General features: G+C 36.1%; 1 protein-coding gene across 3 annotated transcripts in view; it reads right to left on the bottom strand.

The window, feature by feature from the left end:
* LOC150107619 (uncharacterized) overlaps nt 1–22038 on the bottom strand; it is a 125455-nt gene that overhangs the window by 71521 nt on the left and 31896 nt on the right. For all 3 annotated transcript variants that reach the window (XM_090391980.1, XM_090391978.1, XM_090391979.1), the window contains exon 3: nt 18787–18938. In XM_090391980.1, coding sequence (XP_090248106.1) covers nt 18787–18938 — 152 coding nt within the window. The remainder of the gene's footprint in view (nt 1–18786; nt 18939–22038) is intronic.

Raw genomic sequence — 22038 nt, 5'->3', positions numbered from 1 at the left:
AGTTGTCTGCACATTTCTCAAACGGCAATTTTCCGGAATTAAGTTTCGGAACCGTTTTAGTAAAGAGGCGAATTATGATTTCAAATTTTGAGTAGCTGACAATTTTTTTTTTTTTTGAAAAATCAAACACTGATTCAAGTTTCACTAACCATCTATCCCCTTCATGATTTGATCCCCGAAAAAGATTCGTTGCTATTTCAGTTCGAAATTTGGCTGTCTATTTGAGATATTCAATGGAGATCTAAAATTAAATTAAACTAAATAAAATATATAGAATTCTTTTCATTTAACTGAATTACTAACGGATGGATTATTAAAAAGTCTATATTCAGATTTTATTTTATTTATTTCTTCATTTTTACATGCTCACACGTCCTGCACTTCTTCGATATAAGTACGCCATCTGGATAAGCCTTCCCACACTCTTCTTAAAGGAGAAATTCTATCTGCAGAGCGATCTTCTGAATATGCGTAATGGATCACCTATGACAGATAAGATTCTCTGTTTGTCAGGCCCAGTCTTAGGGCAAGGTGAGCAAGGCAGTTTGCCTTGGATCCCGCAGTCCAATTGTCAAAAAACTAAATATATAACTTGCTAGACGTCCGTATGCCTGCGAAATACTGCTAAAGGCATGCCGCCTTGGGCCCCCGCAAAAATTCTATAAGGACGAGTCTATTAGTGTTGAAAACGCCAACTCAACAGATTTTTTTTTTTTTTTTTCATTTTAATGAAGACGTCAAAGTCAGAAGGACTTGTTTCTTGTGGTAAAGAGGAAGGGAACCATAGCCCGTAATGCGTGAGTCCTAGAAGACAGGGGACCTAAACCTTACAACCCATGTGACACAAAAAGTGTCACAGCAATATTTATAGCTTTATATTTGTAAGTTTCTCATATTGTAATGATCCCGTCCTGAAATGCACTAGATTTGCAATAGTTTGCAAGGAATACTACGTAGGGTTTGGAGTCTACACTGTGAGAATCAATTATATATAATATATATAATATAATACATAATATAAATTTGCTTCGTTTTAAAAACCTCATCTCTAGAATTATTGTCTGAACTGACAAATATAGTCCTAAGTAAAATTCTTTTCTTTTTTTTTTTTTTGATAGATGGGCGAAGCAAGAATGCTTTTCATCTTCCCCGTTATCTGTAGAGGACAATGTAAGGACAGGGTGTTATTGAGCTATTAAAGCTCTGATCATGGCAGGAGGGTAACAGCAATAGCCGAGCCTCAGTTAAAACTTCATTGGCTACAGCATTGCCATCCATTTCCCTCCCTGGGTACCCATTTTAGTCGCCTCGTACGACATGCATGGGCTGCAGTGGAGCTATTCTTATCCCGGCCACCATCAGTTATTTTAACCTTATATTACAAAATTATTACGTTACATTAGATTACATTACATTACATTGCAGGTGTCCATGCATGGAGTCCTAAGGCTCATCGCAGAAGAACCAAACTATCTACAGCAGTACAAGTCTAGGCAACTCGTGGTAAAGGTGGAATTAAGCTCTGATCACTATTCTAATATTTACCCTTAATGCAAAGCCCATCTCCTTGAGGAGATGTATGATGCTAGGCATTAGAGGTAAGGGGCCACTACCCAGACCGGTTTCGACCTTTATTGAGGTCTCATCAGTGGGAGCCAGGGTTAGAAATACCAAGGTTAAGTAATACAAAGCTTATAAGTATTTTACCAAAACAAGTGACCAAAAGGTGCTTTGACCTTATTAAATAAAAATTTCAGGATGAGAGATAGATGTAGAAAGTTTTTTACCTTGGGTATAATATATGTTAAAGATACCAAGCTGTTTTAAACCTGGTTTTTACTACATTTCCTAAGCAAACAGACAAATAAGTCAAGTTTGCGCCTGCACGTAATGCAAGTGTAAGTGACCCGTAAAGTAGTACAAGTCTAGGCAACTCGTGGTAAAGGTGGAATAAGCTCTGATCACAGCAGTGTTTTTCCAAACTCTCCTGACCCCAACTCACGACACACAGATCCATTACATATATAATAGTTCTGAGATTCAGCAGACATAGAAGAGGAAGATATATATTCCGAACTGACAAATATATACAGTCGTCAGTAAAATTCCTTATCCTTAATAAGGACTAGCTTAAAGGGGCGAAGCAAGAATGCTTTTCATCTTCCCCGTTATCTGTAGAGGACAGTGTAGGGATAAGGTGTTATTGAGCTATTAAAGCTCTGATCATGGCAGGAGGGTAACAGCAATAGCCGAGCCTCAGTTAGAACTTCATTGGCTACAGCATTGCCATCAATTACTCTCCAAGGGTATTAATCACCGCATCTCATCTCACGGTCGGTTCATCTCAGTAAAATTCGAAAAACTTCCAAATTATAAAAGTAAACTTTGATAATAAACAAAAATGGTATCTTAAATCTTATGAATATTTTAAATTTAATATTCATTTTTTTAAAGATATTAAGTAAATTTAAAATAATATTACAGTATCAAGTGAAATTTATAAAAAATATGTAAAATTAAAAAAATTATAAATAGAAAGATTCTCAGGAGAAGAATTATTAGATCATATATGTTGAAAAAAGATGTCAGAAAATAAAATAATTCGAATATAATAAAAAATAAAGTAACGTTTAAAACATTATTATTATTATTATTATTATTATTAATAGATTAATGTCGCTACAGTACAAAATGATAAAACTGATCTTTTGGGAACAAAGAGAAAATAACGACTTTATATACACTGCAATGTCAGAACACAAAATACTGACAGCAAAACATTTATGTCACTATTCAGCTTTGCTAAAACATTATTTCGATGCCAACTACAAGACAGTCAGAAATACATACCGTATAACAAGACCTCAGATAACTAATTATATCACACATAAATACAATAATCACTACGGAAAGGCCACGCGAAACTTCTACATCCCAGACATGATAAACAAATTACCTTTTGAATACAGAATCCTTACAAACTACAATAGCTTGAAAAGAGCTCTAAGAACATACTATGAACAAGAAACACGCACCCAAAATACCATACAAACTTAATGAAACACAATATATTCGTTCAGGCTTCCAGTTCAGCGATGCATCAATACACTCCAAGTTATTGTGTGTGTGTGTGTGTGTGTGTGTGTGTGTGTGTGTGTGTGTGTGTGTGTGTGTGTGTGTGTGTGTGTGTGTGTGTGTGTGTGTGTGTGTGTGTGTGTGTGTGTGCGCGTGTGTGTGCGTGTGTGTGCGCGCGCGCGCGTGCGTGCGTGCGTGCGTGTGCGTGTGCGTGCGCGAATTTCTCAATCATAGATTTCGTAGCTTCCCAACACAGCAAAAAAAACAATAAATAATAACCAACTGGTGTCATCCTCAGATAAGCTTACATATAAGCTTTGGGGATAAAAGCAGAGAAATTAGTTCTCATCCAAGATGTATCACATGTAACCAAATGCATGTAATATACGTATCACATGTAAACCAATGTATGTAATGTATGTATTATATGTAAACAAATGTATGTAATGTTTACAAATTAGACTTGACAATCACAAATACAATCGAATTAGACTAAATTAAAATGCAATAATGAGATTTATAATGTGAATTTAAAAACTCATAAAACGTATGGTGTTAGAGATAGATGCCAACTTTAATTTTCCCTTGTTTAATATGGCATATGGTTGATAGCCTGTGTCATCTTCTTAGGACCCGTTCTTCGCCCGAGCGGAATCTTTCCTGCTCCAAGAATCGAGGGAGAGAGGCGAAGAAACAGTTCCTAATTCGATTATAAATTCGGTTTTCCTCTGTGATGGGGGGGGTGGGGGGGGGGGGGGGTGGGGGGGGGGGGGGGTGGGGGGGGGGGGGGGTGGGGGGGGGGGGGGGTGGGGGGGGGGGGGGGTGGGGGGGGGGGGGGGTGGGGGGGGGGGGGGGTGGGGGGGGGGGGGGGTGGGGGGGGGGGGGGGTGGGGGGGGGGGGGGGTGGGGGGGGGGGGGGGTGGGGGGGGGGGGGGGTGGGGGGGGGGGGGGGTGGGGGGGGGGGGGGGTGGGGGGGGGGGGGGGTGGGGGGGGGGGGGGGTGGGGGGGGGGGGGGGTGGGGGGGGGGGGGGGTGGGGGGGGGGGGGGGTGGGGGGGGGGGGGGGTGGGGGGGGGGGGGGGTGGGGGGGGGGGGGGGTGGGGGGGGGGGGGGGTGGGGGGGGGGGGGGGTGGGGGGGGGGGGGGGTGGGGGGGGGGGGGGGTGGGGGGGGGGGGGGGTGGGGGGGGGGGGGGGTGGGGGGGGGGGGGGGTGGGGGGGGGGGGGGGTGGGGGGGGGGGCTGTAAAAATGTATTAGTCTTAAGAGTGATTATGTTGAAAAAATAAAAATAATTTTGAAATTATAAATTCGTTTTTTCATTGTTAGGCCGAGAACTTTTCAGACCACTCTCTCACGGGCTCCTAGACGGGACGCATGTATTTTAAGCAACGCAAAGCAAGGTAACTCCGACTCTGATGGTTATATTCTCATAAGCTCTCTAGTAAATTTTCGAAACTTATTAAGTTTTTTTTTTCTTCTATATTTGGCTATAAAATATAGATGGATTTATAATATGTATTTATGTATCTTAGTTATGCCAAATTAAAGCCTTTCTGCTCTATACTTTAGTAATTCAGTTGATCATATGAAGCTACAAAATGTATGTTGTATCTTGTATTTTTTTAAAACATTATTAGCTTTTTTAGAATTAAACTCGAAAGAGTTAAGGCTTGAAACGAGTGGAATATATCCATAGCCATCTGTGAATGATGTGTATTCATCGGACCATTTGTTTGTTTCTTTCAAGAAACTCAAGCACAAGAAATAAACAACGGGAAATGATACATAGATAATCAAAAAATAAACGGAAAAAATTCAAAAGCAAACAAATGAAATTTCTTAGAACTAATAGCAAATATACCTTGTAGCACTGGTTAAAGTTTATGTGAAAACATTTACGGTGTTAGTAATATATTTGCCTCTATAATATTAAATAAGAACCTGTATATGAATAACAGTACTCATTTGAAAAGCATTTATATTAATAATTATAAAGCACTGATAATTGTATAGTAATTTGATCTCTTTTAAATACTCGTTTCAGGACCAACAACAACCATGGCAGTGGATTCGGTATGAGCTTTCTTGAATTTATTATGTCTGGAACGGCTCCTTAGAATCGCTTGTAAACAATGGCAGCTGCATGTTTGAACTGAACAACATTAGATATTTTAGTCAGTTTGATTTCCAACCAATTGATTGGAAATATGGCAGAAGCACCTATGACAATGAAGACGGTATATATGTATTTATTAACTGCGTATATTCATTGGCCCGTTGTCTATTTTACAGGATTCCGGAAAAATCCCAGTATCAATGGAAGAAAAACTTTACTTCTCCATATCAGATCAACCAACTAAATTATCATCACATTCTTGAATGAAGAAGATTATGGAATGTACGTACAATCATATGAAAAGTCTCTAACTCAGGAATAATCAATTTCATAATTTTTTTAACGAAATAAGAGAATTGCATAAAATAAAAATTACATTAAAATATCATGAAATATTTTCTATTGACTTTTAAAATAAACGAATTCAAAGCATATGTAGTTAACGGCTCCTTTTAAAAAAACAACTCTGTAGATAATTCATATTTTATTCCAACTAGAGATCATGATTCAGTTGATGACTGCATAGTGATCATTATTTTTCCCCCCGAAATTTTGAAACACAAAGAGCAATTCAAAAAGGTTACATAGTTTTAATGCAGAGAAGCACCATCATTGTCCCCTCGAAATCGCTAATTGCAGTCATTTTGATGTTTCAGACCGAAATCTTTATTCATTCCTATTGCACAACATTATTCAATACAGCCAGGGCAGTGGATCTACAGTTTCTTGGGTGTCTTTCCAACTCATCTCGTAAATGTTTAATTGGGTTACCATTGGAACCTATCCATCAGTGCATATTTTTTTTAATATTTATATAATCAGTAACCCCCACATATTCTAATTTGTGACGTAGATCTCTCTTAGTTTCGAAAATGCAATTGCATTGAAAGCGCTGTCCGAGCTGTTGCTAGATCTACTCTTCAGTGATATGAAAACAGTGGGATTCTTCGCTCCAGAAAAGACCTTGCCATTTTTCTAGAGTTCCCCTTCTGAGGTCATCATCAGGCATCTACCGAGCGTGTATGGTACAATTCATTCATCAATCACTGTTGATGCAATACATTACCTACCTTCAATTGTGTATACTTTTGGATGTTCAGGATAATTCTGCCCTGTGGGACATCTAACCACCTGTCCTTCATCCTACTGGCTGAACCCGGCTCTCACATTTTTTAATACAAATTAACAAGGTGCACTTTGCAATTTGTAAACCCTTCCTCATCATTGGACTAACGAATAGTGAACCACTCACTTCAGATGTGGTTCACAGAATAGATAAAGCGCTTTGTACCATCTTTCATCTATCATCATCATCATCATCATCATCATGTATTTCAGCTTGGTTTATATTAGGCAGTTTGTCTCACTTATATTGTCAAAATCCATACATGGATGGCACTCGGAAGAATTTCACGAAACAGAGTGCTTTGATGAAACTAAAAGAATGTACTGTTAAAGTGCTTTGTAACGTTTTTAATTCGTGCACAGCCGCTACCGCATTTCGTCATGGAATACGATCTGCTAATGCTAACACTTTTGCTAAGAGTTTTTCTCTAAACTAAATTCTCAAGATTAAGAATTTAGTTTAGTTTTGTCGACATATAGAAACATTTAGGTTGCCATGGTAACAGTGTTTGGCTTCCGCAGGGTGATGTTTCCACTGTTATCCAAAATATGGCATCAGTAAATAATATTTTTCTTTTTCTTTTTTTCATGAAAAATTTTAAATTCGAGGCTAGGCAGCAGCCAGTGGACACTCAATGGATCTAGTTTACATCCAAATATTGGTACTTTTATTTGGAAGTAGTTTAATTTCAGAATAACAAGAGATAAATATTAAACAACGAGCTCTGTTAAGAAAGCCTATGTCGGACTGAAACTATTCTTCTCAAATGTTTTTATTTTATTTTATTTTATTTTATTGTTTTTGTTCTGGTTTTCACTAGTTAAACCAGAAACGATAAAGACTGAGTAAGAAAGATCAATTTCGTGCGAATTATTTCTTTTTTTAGATTTTTATGCACGTTGATTTACATGCTCATGATGAATTTTGTTTTTTCCTTTTACACTGAGAAAAGACAGATGTTTATATCTAAAGAAATAGTCCAGGAAATGGTAACTGCAAGTATATTGAAACAACCAGGCTGAAAATATTACTCATAACAATTAGAATTTATTTATTTATTCGAGTTTGCGCAATTATCCAGTTTCCAGGAAAATGTCTTTGCATATCTTGGATTTGGCCACGACATACTAGTTGGGAGACCTCAATTTCAATTGATAACCTTGCGATTTAATTCGCTAATGAATATACATTTTCTGTATATTGCATAAAAATCTTTGGTACACGTAAATAGCCGAGATTAAAGGCACACATTTCATCAGCTAGCATTTTGCAACCGGGAACGCAATATACCATGAAGCTTTTTTTTGAAGCATGGAAAAATAAATATAAAAATAAAACAGTTTGATAATATAGAATCAGAGTGGGAATTAAGCCAATCATCACTTTTAAAGAATTGATTGAGAAAATAACAATTTTTTTTACTATTTCTTCAAGGACGTAGAAACATTTCAATAATTACAGTCTAAAGCGACGTCTGTTATCGACATTGACAGCACCTTGTGCAAAGTGATCGATCCTTTTATCTATCCTAACATTTTGAAGATTTTTAGGTAATAACATATTAAGAACACATTAAGCAATAATATTTCTTGGATCTTTGGCGAATGAAGAGAGACCTACAAAAAACATTCAATTGCATATCAAGCTATTAATAAAAAAATTGCATCTGACTGATTCTGATAAAACTGAGATATTTAGGATCGTTACTAATATTTCTATACCATTTATATCCATGATATATATATATAACCAAGATATATAACCAACTTTATCCAAGATAATCTGTTTGGTTTTGTTAAATATAAGCTTTGTTAATGTTGCTCTAAATTTCGAATATAGTAAACGAACTGTTGAGAATTAAAATGCAAGTCTTCCGGCTTCTTCCAAACAGCACGCAATTGTATAAATACTCAGATCTATTAGTTCTCACCATAATTAAACATCTAATATTGTGGGAAAACAGTTCATTGTTATTTGAATGAATTATTAATAGTAAATAAATGATCCAGAAAGTTAAGATATTAATAGTCGCTAGACATCATAAATCAAAAACATTTTATTCCAGGGAATTTCAGAATAATTTCTGCAACTTACAATAATAATAATAATAATAATAATAATAATAACAATAATAATAATAATAATAATAATAATATTTCTCTTTCAGAAAGAACGTGTTTCGAAAAAGAATTTTAAGTCCAAATACCTGATTTTAAGGTTCAGTGTATCCGAGGCAAACAGTGGAAAACTGGAGAAGTCTTCGTCTATATGAAAATGCTGTCCTGGACAAAATCATAAGGAGGAAAGGGCGTGTCGGTGTATATGTCGTAAGGCATGAACTATCCTTTCGCACTGTGGAGCATAGCCGTACTGGTAGCATTCACAGACTACAAATGTCCGGTTGACAGTTGAGCCTCGGAGCTCAAGACGGGGGACGCACACATAGACCAGAACCGGTTTCTCGAGCATAAAAACAATAAAACAAACGTATTTGTGATAGCTAACCCTATTCAACCCGCCAAGATGTCCTTCACACTTTGACCTCAACGATTAACACGCTAACCTTTCACTGGGGTGTAGAGCTGTAGCTGATGCGACCGGGATTCCCCCGTGATTCTCACACCTGGTCCGAACACCCCTTACGAACAGGTGACCTGTGCAATAATCTCTCTCTTTGATTGCAAGCAGTGCCTCGGGACAAGTCTTGTTGCCCTGTCCTTGGTCGCCCACCGCTACCCTACGCTACCAACAGAGGGCCACACCCATAATTACTTGTGTGACAGGATGGTCAGCAATTTGAACTCTAGTCACGCAATGGCACCAACTAACAGCCTTCTTCGTGTGTCTTAAATCCAGCACTTAATGATGATGTTTGGATTTAAGAGTAACCACGTACAGCAGAGAAGATTTTATAAGATAAGTCCATTATAGAATGGCCGAACTTGATCCCGTCCAAGTTCTCGCTATAGAAATGGAGATAATCAACACGAACAAAGATTGTAGTTTATTTTATTAATGAAGTGGTTCTTATACCTGATGAGCTCCAAAGGTTGAAACAGCATTCATGAGAATTTCAAAACAGATCGCGAAATGTTGGATGAACTTCTTTCTCCATATCAATAAATCATCAACTTCATCTTGAAAATTGCTACAAAGAAGCATAAAAGAAACTGAACAAAATACAGTCATTTCTTTCGGAAGTTCATAAACATTGCCACCTGGAAGGTTTTGTTAATAATGAACAGGTGATTTACGGCAAAACCTTCAGGGCCTACTGGTTTCCAAGCAGCTGTACTACCAGCTGGCCATCTTTTAATTGGAAAAAAAAAGAAAGAAATGAACTAAGAGCTAAGAAGATTTCTAAAGAAATACATCCATAAAGAAAAAGGTATGACAGCAAAAAAGTTAAAAAATGTTCATTCCATATTTCTTGATAATCTGGTTTGGAATGGCCATTAGGCTTGGTCCCCCGGGACTTGAGGTTTAGGTTTATAGAAGAAATCTGAAGTGTTAAAACACATATATACAAATGTTAGGTCATCAGCATGATACAATGTTGCGATGATCATTATTCAATCGAAATTAAAAAACTGCATGGTTATTTGCATTTGGAATTCGTTTGTGTGCGTGCGTGTGCGTGTGATTTGAAGCATTGTTTTATATCGGCAAAATCTAATGGGGAAATGAGATTAAAACGTCAAGATGCCTCTGTCCTCTATCCATTACACAAACATTATTTTTTCAAGGCTTTTTTAAGCCAAATTATCCAGTTGTAGGAAAGAGATTTTTCCAGAGAAACTTCCAGTTTCTTTCCACAAATAACAGAGTTGTGTAAGATACTTCAAAACAACTAATGATATAAGGAGAGTATATGACTACAAAGTGTGTGTGTGTGTGTGTGTGTGTGTGTGTGTGTGTGTGTGTGTGTGTGTGTGTGTGTTCTAATAAAAGGATACATGCCATCGCAATACAGGGTTGAACCCCTCCATCCTTTGGGGGGGGGGCCTTTCTGAAACTCTTATTTTTTTCATCTTGCAAATAGAAAATCCATATATTGAGATTTATCAAAATAATAAAAATAAAAACATCCATTGATTGATGTCGGCAGAATCGTTTCGCGCCTAGAACGACTAATTAAAAGGATGACGCCAAGCATGACCATTGGTTGGAATTATTTCCCATAAATTCATTTCCCATTACTAGGTGAGAATTATTTATCCGGAAATAAAAATACTTTTCAACTTTTTTGCGAGTCAGCAGGGTTTTGCTTATCTTGTCGAAAAACTTGAATTTTTCATCGCATAAAGAAACAGACTGCTTGAGAACTTGACCTGATCAAAACGTGATCTTGTCTGACACTAGTCGGACAAGATCACGAGGGTGAATAGTGGATTCGTTACTGTCTGTTGATTGGTCTAAGAAATAAAATGAGAGAGAGAGAGAGAGAGAGAGAGAGAGATTTACGATATGGAATGTCTAGGTAGGACCTGGACAAAGAGTTTGATTATAGGAAACCTGATCCTGGGACAGAAGAAATTCGGAGACCTGGCTTACGGATAAGAACCAAAAATAAGATACTTAGATAAACATCGTCGACTTAAGGATTGAAGCTTCCGTGTCTTTGATAACGATGTTGTCGTTTACTTGGAAAGACCTAGTTCGAATCCTGGAAGTAGGAAGCGAAGAACCTTTATAGCGGCTTTTAACAGAAAGGTAAGTTAACTGACCTCATAAGAAGTTGGCAGTGTTTTTTTTTTCTCCATCCTAAATTTAAATCCTGGTCTTTCATCCCCCAAAATAGGCAGACCAGGACTACTTCTGCACCAACAACTCTCTCCACTCTCCCCCCCCATCTCGTACAATAACCAACCAACCTGATGATATTTTTGATTATTAAAAATGATATTAAAAATCCCCTTCTTATGAATATTTGCCGGAAAGGAGTTAATTCCTGGTTCTGCTGAGAACTTCTGAGAAGTTCTGATGTTGGTATATTCTTAAAAACACGTAGAAGACACAGAAAAATAAACACATTCTTACATTTAAAAACATTTCTTTTTCTGAGATGTATTGATGCTTCGATTCGACTTTTTTAATCAAAAAGATACATTTTCCATCCAATTATTTTGGAAAGACAAGACTTACATGAAAATTAGTACTTTTGATTCGAAATTCTAACAATACAGTAATGATCAAAAAAGATAGGAATTGCCGGCCTGGTTAGCCGAGTGGATAGCAAACCCGCTGTTCAACCAATAGGTTGTGGGTTCGCATCCTACCTTAAGGAGGAATGTTTGTAAAAGCCTGCTCTAGAGGAGCGTGATAGCTTTTGGGCCGTAGAACTTAATTGTAAAATAAATAAATTCACCCTTCTCTCTCTGTCTCTCTTAACAAATATGAGATTTGTTGTGTCTCAGATGCGAGCTAGCAGGATACCCACCAACAATAGACGTCAGAATTGTGCATACCGTGAAATGCAGGTCTAATTTAGATAATCAAATATTGCCTCAGCATTGGATTGGGGTCAATATGATAGAGAAACATATGTTCCTAATATTGTGGTTCTTCGTGAAGAGATTTTTTTCTAGATGACAATAATTTTTTGATAGTTTTATTTTTGATATCCGCTGTTTATGACGGCGTTAGATAATAATCCAATTCTTTGCTGAGGGACATTGTTTTCACTTAGGCAATGAGTCCTCTTGCCTAATATGAATACTGTGCTAGATGTCAAAACAAAACCATGAAGAAATTCCTGTCAATTAGGATAAAACATCTTAGCAAAGAATCACCATGTCTCTGTGCTAAGTTTTAGCATGGCGACATGAAAACCTGGAGTTTTCAGACGTCCAAAGCCTCTGTAGCTCAGTCGATTCTAATGATATCTTTCAGTTTGAAGAAAGACATGGAGTTGAATCCTGTTTAGGACCGAAGGACTTTATAAGATCTATTTAAGTGATGGGGTGTCAGCCAGTGTCATACGACAAGGTTTGATCCAAGCTCCAGGAAGCTTGGATTTTTCAACCATCATAAACACATTATTTGGATATTGCATCATGTGCTCACAGATTTAGTGGAATTGGCCGTAATTTCAAAAACCAACAGTAGCTCAGACGCTGTTTCATTGCAATGTCCCATATTTAGGAAAAGCCGTAAAATTCTCTAAATTATAACGAAAAGAACCTCTCAGCTGTTTCACATTTTGTCTGTCTTCACTTCCGAAACATAGAAACAGGAGATAAGGTACAATGAGAAAGAATGGAAATACTTTTTCGTTACTAGAATCTAAAGAAACCTTTCCGCTTCGACAACTGTCACGTTATTTTTAGCAAAAAAAGAAAAAAGTTTTGGATACACCAGAAAGGAATTCCCGTGGAGTTCGTATATGTTAATTAGTGTGGTCTAAGGAGAAGTTTGCGTGCATGTGTGCACCAAAAACGTTTCTAATTCCATGATGCTAGACCTCCAGAAGGAAAATTATATGTTCGATTCTAGTCGCGAACTGGGGGCTTTTTTTTTTTTACTTTGTTACACCTGGTTCCCAAGTTATTCAAGCTTTAGAGTGGGCATGTGTTTGTTTGTTTCTTTTTTTTTTTTTAATTCCAGAACTCTAGCATTTATTTCCTGAACACAAAAAACTCGACCGCAAAACCCACATTATTCAAGACAATAAATAGCAGTTATGCATTAGAATCACCAGATGGAGAGTTCTCTCTTTCACATCTCTGAAATCATCAGTAGCTGTGAGCTCAGATAACTATGATGGCTAAACATGGAAACCTGCTGCCACTGATTTTCAAAAGTTAGTAAAGGCTAAAAGAGTTTTTGCTTGCTGCTTAAGTAAGCAGAGGAAAAAAATTATAAAAACTATATAAAAATTATATAAAATGGTGGCAATTTTGCCAAATCTAACAAGTGTTTGAAAAGTCATAACGTGTTTATTAAATCCCGACTATTTCTTAGCTGATTGAAAACAAATGGAAAACGATTCAATAAATTTTAATACAGATCCTAAATATAAAATTCATTAAGTTTTATTCGAACAATGCGGAATTATTAATATCACTTGGATACATTTTTCCAATGAAAAATGACCGACTGAAGCCAAAATTTAATTTATTTTTAATAATAATTTAATAATAACAATAATGAGTTATTATTATTATTATTATTATTATTATTATTATGCGGTTAGCCTAGTGGCTATGCGTTTCGCAACCATATGCCTGGGGAAGGAGTGTCCTGGGTTCGATTCCGTCGCTGACGTGAGGAGCTTAAGGATCTTCCTCAGCCATAGCCAAGTTAGACGGTCTTGGGCGTGGACAGCAGGGTTTTTTTCCTTTTCATTCCGCAAGCAGGCAAACCGGCCCCGTGAACACACACGGATCTACAGCCATAAATACTTAACCCCCATGAGGGGGGCTCAACTCGCCCCAATATGGACGGGGGAGAAAAGGGAGGAAACTCCATATGAATAAATAAATTATTATTATTATTAACTGAGATCCCCAGGAAGTTAAGGATTCATCGAGGGAGACTATACATCACCAAAACCAACTATCATACCTTCTCTTAAACTCGTTCGCACTAGATGCACTCACCACTTCAAGAGGCAAACTATTCCACTCACTCGCTGATCTGCGAGAGAAAAATCTAGCACTTACCCCTTTCTTAACTGTGAAAAAATTTAACTTCCATGGACATCCCCACCCCCGTGCTCTTTTCTCACCTTCTATATAACGAAAAATTTCATCAAATGATATTCCTGTTAATCAGAGTCCAGAGACCACATACTCTTAATCTGTCCTCATAATCTAAATTCCATAACTCCTATATAATATGTGTAACTCTTCTTTGCACCTTATCCATGACTTCTTCATTCCCTCCGAACCCAGAAAACCAAATCTGTGCACAATAGTCCAGGTGCGATCTTATCAAGGTCTTGTAAAGAGGAAGAATGACTTCCTCATCCTTAGATGTCAAGATTCGTTTCAACATTGCAATTATCCTCGGCGTTTTATTTCCAATTTTTGCTTTGTGACCTTTGAATTTCAAATTCTTATCCACCATAACCTCAAGATCCCTAGCCTAATCAATTTCTCGTAACATAACCGCTCTAATATAATATGCTGTTGGAAATCTCATCACGCCAAAGTGCTTAACTTCACACTTTCTAACATTGAACTCATAACCATTATGCCAAAATTTCTTGCCTATAAAAATCATTCTCTAAGTACTAGACATCAGTAGTGTCCTTGATGGGTTTGCCCATCTTTGCATCACCAACAAACAATTGAACAATTCCTGTTAGATCCTTCTAATGTCATTAATGTATAGAGTGAAAAACAATGGTTTAAGGATTGATCCATGAGGTACAACACTGATCACCTTAAATCTGGCAGATCCATACTAATATATCACTTTTTGATACCTGTCAGCCATCCCCTGATGCAGTTCATGCAGCAGAATTTCATATGGTAAGCTATCAAATGCCTTGGCAAATTTCAATATTATCATAGTGTATCCAATCCTTTACCCAATTCGGCCGTAACATTGTTATAAAATATGAGCAAATTGCTAAAACATGACTTCCCTTTAGTAAACTCATGTTGTACCTTACAGAGTATAGCTTGTTTGTCAACCCATTTCTGTATGTGAATTCTCACCAACTTCTGTAAAATCTTCAGTACCACACCAGAGATACTGATAGGTCGGTAGTTAGACAAATCAGTTTTTGCTCCAGCCTTGTACAACGGAACTATCATATATTCTTTAACATTCCTGTTGTATTTTTTCTGAGATGAAACCCAAGTTGTACAAACATGTCAAGGGCCTAGCTAATTCGGCTGAACATTGCTTTAGCACATGTGCAGATATTCCATCTGTCCTTATTGCCGAATTCTTATCCAGATTATGCAACAACTCTTCAGTGTCATTTTCATGTATCTCTAGCTCTAATTCCAGTGAAGTAGTAGTAGCATTGTGCGCCATGCTACATACACCTGGGCAGTGGCACACTCAGGATCATAATCTTCGGGTGGGGGGGGGGGGGGGACCGAGTTGAATGGATAAAAATATTTTTAATGCATATTCAATAAAAGTCATTAGATGATTATAAAAATTTATTTAAAGAATAAAATCCACTTTTCTTTTCTTTTTACAAAGCTGTTGAATTACTTCAGGCGTGGTTACATTAATCTCTTTGTGTATATATATAGCAAAGCCAGTCCGTTCAATCGTGATTGTGTCATGGTACATCTTAAATAGGTTTTTAAAAGGCGTAAGGTACAAAATGACCTTTCAGTGACGCATGTTGTTACCGGAAGGGTTGCAAATATTTTTAATAAGACAAGGATGTACATTATCCCCTCTGTTATTCATGATCTATATGAATCACATTATGAAGGAAAGTGGTATTAAACATGATATCAAAATTGGAGATGTTAATGTTAGCTCTTTGCTTTATGCGGACGATGTTATAATTCTAAATAATTCTGCTACAAGTCTGCAAGATTCCCTGACTAAATTGAATAACTGTTGTAATAGATATGGTATGAAGGTCAGCAATAACAAGACAAAGACAATGAAAATAGGCAGAAGCACTGAAAATATCAACTGCATTGTGAATGGAGAACCGCACGGGCAAGCGGGTTTTTCCACCCGGAAACTCGGGTTTTTTATCCCGTAAACTCAAGAAAATCGACCGTAGTACACACATTATTTCAGAGAGTAAAATATCTTATTAGGGTTAGGTACCAAGAGATGGCAGCACTTGTTTGCCAGCCTCTTCATCGGCGGCTGCTATAATTAGTGATAGACATGGGCCAGCTATCTCTGATTGGCTACCGATGGAGACTGAACTGCCCACTCAGTCTCCGAAAGCTAGATAGGGTATATAAAGGCCTCGCCTACTCCCTATAAAGGGAATAAAAGGCGTTAGCTGATTTTTTTTTAGAATATATCATTTTGTCACACTTCGAAACTGCATCAATGGCATTTTTGCATGGAGCTATTGCAAAGGGTTTTTCAAAATTTTTATACCAACTTGAGATCGGGCAAATGAAGTAGCGCTCGGTCCACCTGAGCGCTACTTCATTTGTAAAAAAAAAAACAAAAAAAAAAATTTAATTAGGAAAAGATTTTTGGAAAATTTCCTAGTGTTTTTTTTTTACTTTTTCTTTGGGGGGGTGCATACTGCACCTGCACCTGATTGATATATCTTAGCCAAGTGAGCACTTGTTCGAATGAACATTCTCGTCAACTTCTGACACAAGAGTGCATCTACATTCAGTAAAGTTATTCTTCCACATTCATTTTTCTTTTACTTGTGGCATAACCATAAAATTCTTCTGAATTGACTTTAGATTGCATATGCAATTTCTTTTCATACTCCGATTTAGCTCTGGCCTGCGCTTTATATATTTCATAACTGCTCTCTCTCTCTCTCTCTCTCTCTTATTTACAGGATATTTCTTCCACATCATCTTTTTCTTATGGACCTGTTGCTTGATAAAGTTGCATATCCATTTCTTTACCACCCTATTTGTTCTTCGCGCTCTAGGGATAAATTCAGATATTATTTTATTTAAAGCACTTTTTAAGGATTTCCATGCATTGGTGATATCTTTCCCATTCTATCTAATACTATGAGACCAAATATAGTATTCTTCTGAGTTAGTCATAATTTCCAACTTTGTAGTTCACCATGCAATCTGTCATAGATATCTCCTAGATATTTCTAGATATCCTTTTGTATATTTATATCCGAAGTTCTAAATTTGAGTAAAATTCCATCCAGCAAGAGGGAGATTAGATATTGCAATATATTATATAATTTTGGCAGTTCTATTTTTTTTCCTCATGCAAAAAGTCGGATAGAAAAAAAAATTGAGATGTGTCAGCAATTTTTAAAAAAAATCTAAATATCAAATTTCAACTTTTAAGATCTCTCTAGCAAGAATTCTGAAATAACTTTAACAGGTGCTTACGAATTTTGTGAAACATATCTAAAAATTACAAATTACCTTCCTTTCTTCTCAAAGAAGTATATGTAAAGAGGTAATCTGTAAAAATAAAAAAATTGAGTAGGCATGCTCTGTCCACATCCTTAGTGATGATAAAGGATAGACGAGCAAGACTTTCATGCGTCTCTCTCTCTCTCTCTTTTCCAAAACGTCCACAATGAAATCCCATTCACTGTCTGAGAATACGATTGCCTATAAAAGACTGTCTTCTGAATTTCTTCTTACGAGGTGAGTTGAGATGATGCAATTCCATCATTGTCTCTTCTTCCAAGCCCGTAATTGAACCCATGTTTCATCACCTGTGATGAAACATGGCCTGAGAGGAAAGTCTCCCTTCATTCTTGCAGAGATGGAGAGATTCATACAAATCACTTGGTGTTCGTCTGTCAGCATTTTCTGCTGGGACCACAATGCCCAAACCTTGTTGTAGTCGAGATGATTAATGATAGTCATCACCTGCTTTACCGATATCTACTACGTTGAAAATTTTTCATGTTGTGATGAGACGATTCTCCTTCATCAATGTATCGATGCGATTATTGTTGTCCATTTATCACTACCGTCGGGGGCACAGTTGGATGCTGGATCACACAGTATCGGTCCATATACGTTTTTTTAGACATGAATTTCCATTGGACTCTCATCTTCCAGAGCAATTCAATCACTATTTTGTTTCATAAATGCATCTATAACAAACAGCATTTTGAACTACTTCTATCTATCTATATTGTGAGTGAACTGCGTTCATATGGCAATCGTAGCGCCATCTTAGTATAAATTTACAGTATATTGTGAATATAATTTGCGAACAAACATAAATTAACAATATCTTTATTTATAAGAAGTCATTTCTCAATTCTTTTTCCTTGACTAATAAACAGTTAAGGGGAAGGAATTTTTATATGATTTTATATAAGAAATGTTTATATAAAATGGATGTTTATATGATTATCCTTAAAACAAAGCCTTTGTAATGAGGAAATCTCATAATGATATATCATAAATCAACGCGTAGAACCTAAACATTTATTTAAAACGATTAATATCATTTAAAAATTTGAAAAAGTAATGAATACAAAGACCTTTTTAATGTTAACTCCCATCAACTAAAGATTTTAAACCTATAATACATTAGAAACGTTAATGATGGACTAAGGACGAAATAATCCACATATCCTATTGTAGAAACATAGAACTTCTGAAGTCATTTAGGCTCCAATAAGCAACGTGGTGATCTCATACCAGGCTGTCAGCAGAATTTCTACTACAGAAATCGATACCGGAGGTGTCCCCCTTAAGAATATAAGCATTTTCTATATTGTATTGATTAATATGAATTTTTGTTGCAATTTTCAAACATTACGTCCAATAACAATCAATTATGGAGAATAGACATTCTCATTACATTCAACAGAATTCGAGCACTGAAAAATATAAGTATGCAACTTACCGTTTTCTGAGTAAGCCGAATCAGGAATGCAATCGGGAGATACAGCAGTAGTAACTGTTCTTGTACTGTTTATCTGATTCATGTCTTTAGTTTTGCTAATCAACAACTGATCGATTATAGATGTCAGGCGACTTTCTTTCTTTGGTTCTGGACTAGAAAAAAAATAAAAAATAAATGCCATGTTAGATACACCTTTGATCTGAAAGCCTGAAAGTACAAACAAAAAAAAAAATTCGATTTTTTTTTTGTACTGCATTTTATTTATTACAATCATAAACAAATACAGATTACAGCCCAAATGAAAGCTTTACTATTAACCTCCTTTACATATGCTATAATAAGATCCACAAGATTTGGATTACGACCAAAGATCATAAAATCATTCATATTCAACCGAACACAATACTATCCAGACGATTTCACTGAAAGCAGTAGCGAACAAAAGATTAACTCTCGGCTGTTTTGGGCTGAACATTTTCCCTTTCCACACATATTAAGTTATATACTTTTTCGCCCTGGTGGGACAAGTGAATATTGGCGACTGAAGTGGCTTGTTCGTTCTCTAGATCAAAGTTTCTAAATTACATAAAAATGAATGAATGAATGAATGAATAGTTAGAAATAAAATAAATACTGTACAGAAGTTTAAAATTATTATTAAAAATATATATGAAAAGAAGCTTAATAAATATATAAAATAGGAATTTCTTTAGACACAATAATACAGCATTTTAGTTCCATGTACAAAACTATTGAAATTTATTAAAAATTAATAAGAATTCTTCTTACAAAAATTTGTGCAAACTTGTTTTTATTATTTATTATTTATTTTCATTTTTGCTATTATTTGAAGAATTTTTTTAATTATTTACATTTAATTCATATCCGTTAAGTAGTGCCAATAATTAGGTAATGTTCGGCAGGGAGGTTGGAAAATTTGGTCTGGTTGCAGTAATATATATATATATATATATATATATATATATATATATATATATATATATATATATATATATATATATATATATATATATATATATATTACTGCAGAAGTTTAAAATTATTATTAAAAATATATATGAAAAGAAGCTTAATAAATATATAAAATAGGAATTTCTTTAGACACAATAATACAGCATTTTAGTCCCATGTACAAAACTATTGAAATTTATTAAAAATTAATAAGGCGGTGATTGATTCATTCAATCCAATACCCTTGGAGGGTAATGGATGGCGCTGTAGCCAATGAAGTTCTAACTGAGGCTCGGCTATTGCTGTTACCCTCCTGCCATGATCAGAGCTTTAATAGCTCAATAACACCTTATCCCTACACTGTCCTCTACAGATAACGGGGAAGATGAAAAGCATTCTTGCTTCGCCCCTTTAAGCCTGTCCTTATAAGGACTATAAGGACTAAAAATTAATAAGAATTCTTCTTACAAAAATTGGTAGTAATATAGTAATATATATTACTATATAATATATATAGTAATATATATACAGGGTGTTCGGGATAAATTTGACATATTTATAATTAATTATATTTTTCCGTAAGTTACATGTATTAACACACGCTTCTCTTCATTTAAAAGTTTGGACCCTTCTTCATTCACATACAAGATGTCAGAAAGGATGGATAGCTGGAACCCACCTGAATCATGGAAGAGAATAACTTGTATCATGATGATTCGTGCCCGCCATCAAAATAAGGATATTACGACTGCTGCCCAATGTTCCCTGAATACAGTAAAAACAATCAGGCATGAACTAGAGACTTGCAATGGTGACTACGAGGATGTAGCAAGAAGAAAGATCCCTAGCAGACGATCTGATTGCGTTCGTACAGCAGAATTCCTCGCAAATCTGCAGGAACAGGTGTTGAAGAACCCTGGCATTGGAATTCGGGCTTTGTTCGTGGAGTTGCTAACTGTAGTCAAGCCCTGGATAACAAGGGTAGCCAATGGTAGGCCGTATGTATGGCAGCAGGATTCGGCCCCTTGCCACACCTCTGGGAAAAGTCAAAAATGGTTGTCTGAAAATTTCTACGACTTCACCAGTCCAAATGTTTGGCCTCCAAACTCCCCAGACCTTAACCCCATGGATTATTTTGTATGGGGCGCAGTTGAAAAAGACACCAATCGCACTTCCAGTAATACAAAAGCCCAGTTAATGGATAAAATTAAAACAGTTTTTGCGGCCCTTCCCAGGGAGACTGTAGCATCAGCTTGTTCGAGGTTCCGAAGCAGAATTGAAGCTGTGATCGATGCTAATGGTGGTTATTTTGAGTAAATCTTGTTGATAGTATTGTAATTAACTCTGCCTGTAATGTTTTTTTGTCAATTCATTAAATTTAATAGATACAAAGAAGATTTTCTTTTTCCTTACGAAACTGTCAAATTTATCCCGAACACCCTGTATATGTGTAGATATGCTGTATACAACAAACTGATGTTGATACTGAATTATTATTACTATTAATATCATTACTAAATTATATATTGTAAATTATCTATACTAAATACATAATATATAAAAACACTATTGAAATATAAATACAAATGACAATGTGCAGAAAAAAAAAGAATATTTATATAAAATTATTCCATTATTCCATATCATCATCATCATCATCATCATTATTATTATTGAATTGTGTGCTGTATTACTCTATTGCAATAGTGTATATAATGTACAAATATTTAGCTAGTTTAAAAAATTAATATTCATATTTATAAAAAAATTGATGTACTCTACATTTTGTACTGAACTTTCTTTATACTCTACAGAAAACATAGTGATATGTTTCACCGTATATTCGTATATGTAAGTACTCTGTATGTAATAAACTTTGTCATTATAGGAAAAATTTCTTTCTGCATATTAAACGACGTCTCTTACAATATAAACTCTTTTGCGGACGTCCATGGTACGTAGCAACTTCGTATCTCCGGTTCCGGTCCATAATCCAAATACTCCATTTTTTTCTCTCTAGGTTTCCGATATTCCAGCTCTTTATTCACATTGTACATAGGCACCCTCCCAAGAAGATGTAGCCGTCTCCCCCCTTTTTTTATTAAGTTTACCAAACACCTTGCATTCAAGCCATTAGTGACGAGTCCATTATATGACCCATGTTCTTGGGAGTTTAAAATCCGAGTTATAGGGAAGGGAAAACCTCCAATTCCTTATGAGACTGGCAAACTTATCTTCAGATAAGTTAGCAGGTATCATACGAAAGTGGAGGGTTTCTTC

The sequence above is a fragment of the Typopeltis vanoorti genome, chromosome 4 (assembly GCF_054136105.1).
Source record: "Typopeltis vanoorti isolate ZY-2024b chromosome 4, IOZ_Tvanoo_1.0, whole genome shotgun sequence".
Classification (NCBI taxonomy): Eukaryota; Metazoa; Arthropoda; class Arachnida; order Uropygi; family Thelyphonidae; genus Typopeltis; species Typopeltis vanoorti.
Note: the sequence above shows the minus strand (reverse complement) of the source record. Positions and strands in the feature narration are given on the sequence as shown.